Source organism: Stylophora pistillata, chromosome 11, assembly GCF_964205215.1.
Source record: "Stylophora pistillata chromosome 11, jaStyPist1.2, whole genome shotgun sequence".
Lineage (NCBI taxonomy): Eukaryota > Metazoa > Cnidaria > Anthozoa > Scleractinia > Pocilloporidae > Stylophora > Stylophora pistillata.
This window is the reverse complement of record NC_142529.1, coordinates 17,726,350-17,729,335: the sequence shown is the minus strand read 5'-3', so window position 1 is coordinate 17,729,335 and position 2,986 is coordinate 17,726,350. Positions and strand designations below refer to the sequence as shown.

At 40.6% G+C, this 2,986-nt stretch overlaps 1 protein-coding gene across 1 annotated transcript; it reads right to left on the bottom strand.

Moving 5' to 3' along the window:
* Positions 1–636: 636 nt before the first annotated feature.
* On the bottom strand, positions 637–2,122 carry LOC148720393 (uncharacterized). Its single transcript, XM_088739085.1, has one exon. It carries the CDS (start codon positions 2,061–2,063, stop codon positions 1,302–1,304), a length of 762 nt encoding a protein of 253 aa, XP_088595211.1. The 5' UTR covers positions 2,064–2,122; the 3' UTR covers positions 637–1,301.
* Positions 2,123–2,986: the final 864 nt, after the last annotated feature.

The window sequence follows — 2,986 nt, the reverse complement described above, 5'->3', positions numbered from 1 at the left end:
ATATACATATTTTTTATTTATTTAATTTTTTATTTATTTTTTTTTTGGTATTCAACATGTTTTGTCAACGTCATATCAAAGTCAACACAACCGACTTGATTAAGATTGTGGCAAGTACATCACGTAAGCTTCATCAGTGAATAAGATTGAAAACTTTGCTGTTTTCCTTGCATTTTATTTCTCACAAGCGAAACTGCAATCGTTAAATCCGCTGCCAACTCAACTTGGGCGCTGTATATTAAAACCTCTCTCTCTGTCTATCTCTGCATTAGGCAGGTGTTAAGCCTCACAATGCAAAGCCCTACAAGATAGTGTCTGCATTTACAAAATGATGAATATAGCAAAACAAAATCGGAACTTTAAACGCTTTGTTTTCGCTCATTAAAATCTGTTTCGTCAAGTTTCGTCGTAGAAAACGAACACGAAAAAGGCATGGTATTTTAATACTGAAAGCCTAAGGCAACCGTTTAAAAGTGTTTCCACCTGGTTGGTCGTGACATGTCTCGTCACATTACTTTCAAGCACACAGCCCCAACGGGAGTTCCTCAATTGACAGGTCAGACGAAACTTTCGCCACTATCACACAAAAACAGTGCAAAAGTTCGGAATATCCGATGCAAAATTCAATTGCGAATATCAAACGGAAGATCGCACTCGACGGCGAGTTACGAAAATTTATTATTCACAAAATTGAGACAACAAAGAAATCTAATTTCTACTCGACATCGATACAGCATATGCTGTCGATGGATCTGCTAAAGATCCGATCGGTTAAAAGTAAAATATCAAAAGGTAACAAATCTCGCTGAAGCGGATAAGCCAGATCATAGCGTCTGTAAATGTGTTTAGCAGTTAAATTATAGTACCAAAACACCGAGCTAATAATACAGACTTTTAACCTGTGTAAATATGTCATTGAGATCACCAATTTTACTGCTGTACGACGCGATCGACATTTGCAATCAAGCGGAAATAGATTAAAAACTGTCGATGGAAGCATTGACGGGGTTAAACGCAGCAAGATTGGTTAAATACGACTGAAAGAGAAACTATAGTTCTAAGATTACAATATTCATTCTAGAATATATAATCTATCTCCGACAAAATCCTTTCCACAAGAAACCAATGTCTACTTTTTTTTCTTTGAACGACGAAAGCAAAATGGAATACAGCGTGCAGATCAATCAAGAATCTTTAGTAACTGACTACATACTTGTAAATGAAGACAAAACTGGAAGCTACCGAAATCACCATAAAAACATTCTGTTTGAATGAGTTACCTTGCACTGAGTTTACTTTATTTAGAACTTATTGGGTTGTTCAGTGTTAAATGTAGTCGGCGGCGGCGCTGCTTGAGCTTGTCCTGGCGGTGGAGGATATTGGTTTGGTGGCGGTGGATAACTTGGGTAAGGCGGAGGAGCCTGATTGAAACCTTGAGGTGGCGGATTGTAACCTGGAGGAGGCTGGTTGTAGTTCATCGGCGGAGGAGGCTGTACTTGCTGCGTCGTCATCATGTGTGTCTGAGTTGAGACGAACTGTTGTTGCGACTGTTGGGTGACGACCACAGTACCGGGTGTACGATAGCGGTAGTACGGGCAGCAAGCGCAGCAGAGGCAGGATACGATGGAAATGATGATGGCGAAGAAGATAATTGTACCGATCACAGCGCCTGCAATGGCTCCGCCGCTCCATTTACAGTACGACGAACACAATCCCCCACAACAATCCTCACCAATGCCACACTGATAGTCGTGCGAACAGGAACAAGAAGACGAACTACTAATGCATTTGCTGTTATATGTACAGCACTGCTCGCCAATGTCACAATCGGAGTCCAACGAACAGGAACAAGACAACCAACTACTGATGCATTTGTTCTTACAGCACTGCTCGCTCGTTCCACATTGCGAGTCGTACGAACAGAAGTAACATTTTTCTCTGCAGACGCTATCTGTACAACAGGACTCGCTGTAGGAACACTCGCTGCCGTCGGTACAGTAAGTAGTACTTCCAAAGGCAAAGAAACAGACGAAAAGAAAGCATGAAAGTTCCTTTGAAGCCATTGTCTTCTCCACAATTTCCAATGGCGTTTGTTCGATGTGCGATAATAATTAGATGCAGTTGGCTGATTACCAAGTTTTCTCCAGGCCCTTTGCCATGGAAACTTTCAAAAGGAGCATAGATGATGGAAGGGGGACAGGGGAAGGGTAAAAGGGAATCGGATGGGAAAGTTGAAGGGGAAGACGAGAAAAGCTATGTCATTTTACCAAATATGGTCTAGAACTTGTCCTGTGAAACAGGGCAAATATACGGAGCAATAAAAGAGCCCCACTGAACGATCCAGACTTTGTTGGTTTTCAGACTTGACTATCAAAAGGTATTAAAAAAGCAAAATTATCGTTTCCATTTAAACTGAAATAGCATAAAAATTATTCGCGCTTCCCCTGTAAAAATGACCTGCAATTTAACACCGCCAATCGTCAAAGAAGAATATTATTAACTGCCAACTGTCAACGTACCCCCCCCCCCTTACCCTCTCACATGTTAAACCATCAAATAAGGCGAATATACATAATCTCGTAGCGTGGATTGTTCCTAAGCTAGGTTAAAAAAAGGTCTAAATACTAAATGTTTTTTTTTGCATTATGGCAACTCGCATTCATCCTGTATTTGATTGTGTGTAAAGTTTAAAATGTAAATATTCTTTATTACATTAGCTATTTTAACAAAATGTGGCATTTTATAGAATTTTTTTTTTCAGTGGGCAGCATGACATAACGTACTTGCAAGATATCACTTTAATGCTGTATGATGAGGAGTTCAATTTTGGGGCTCACGGATTTAAGTGGAGAGGAGTTGGGGGGTGGAGTTGATCAGTATATGGTCTTTACGGAGAGGAATAGACTAAACGGTCCTTTCGGAGAGGGGTGGGGTAGATCAGTATAGACTATACGATCCATAGGGGGGATGATCTCTTTGAAAGAGG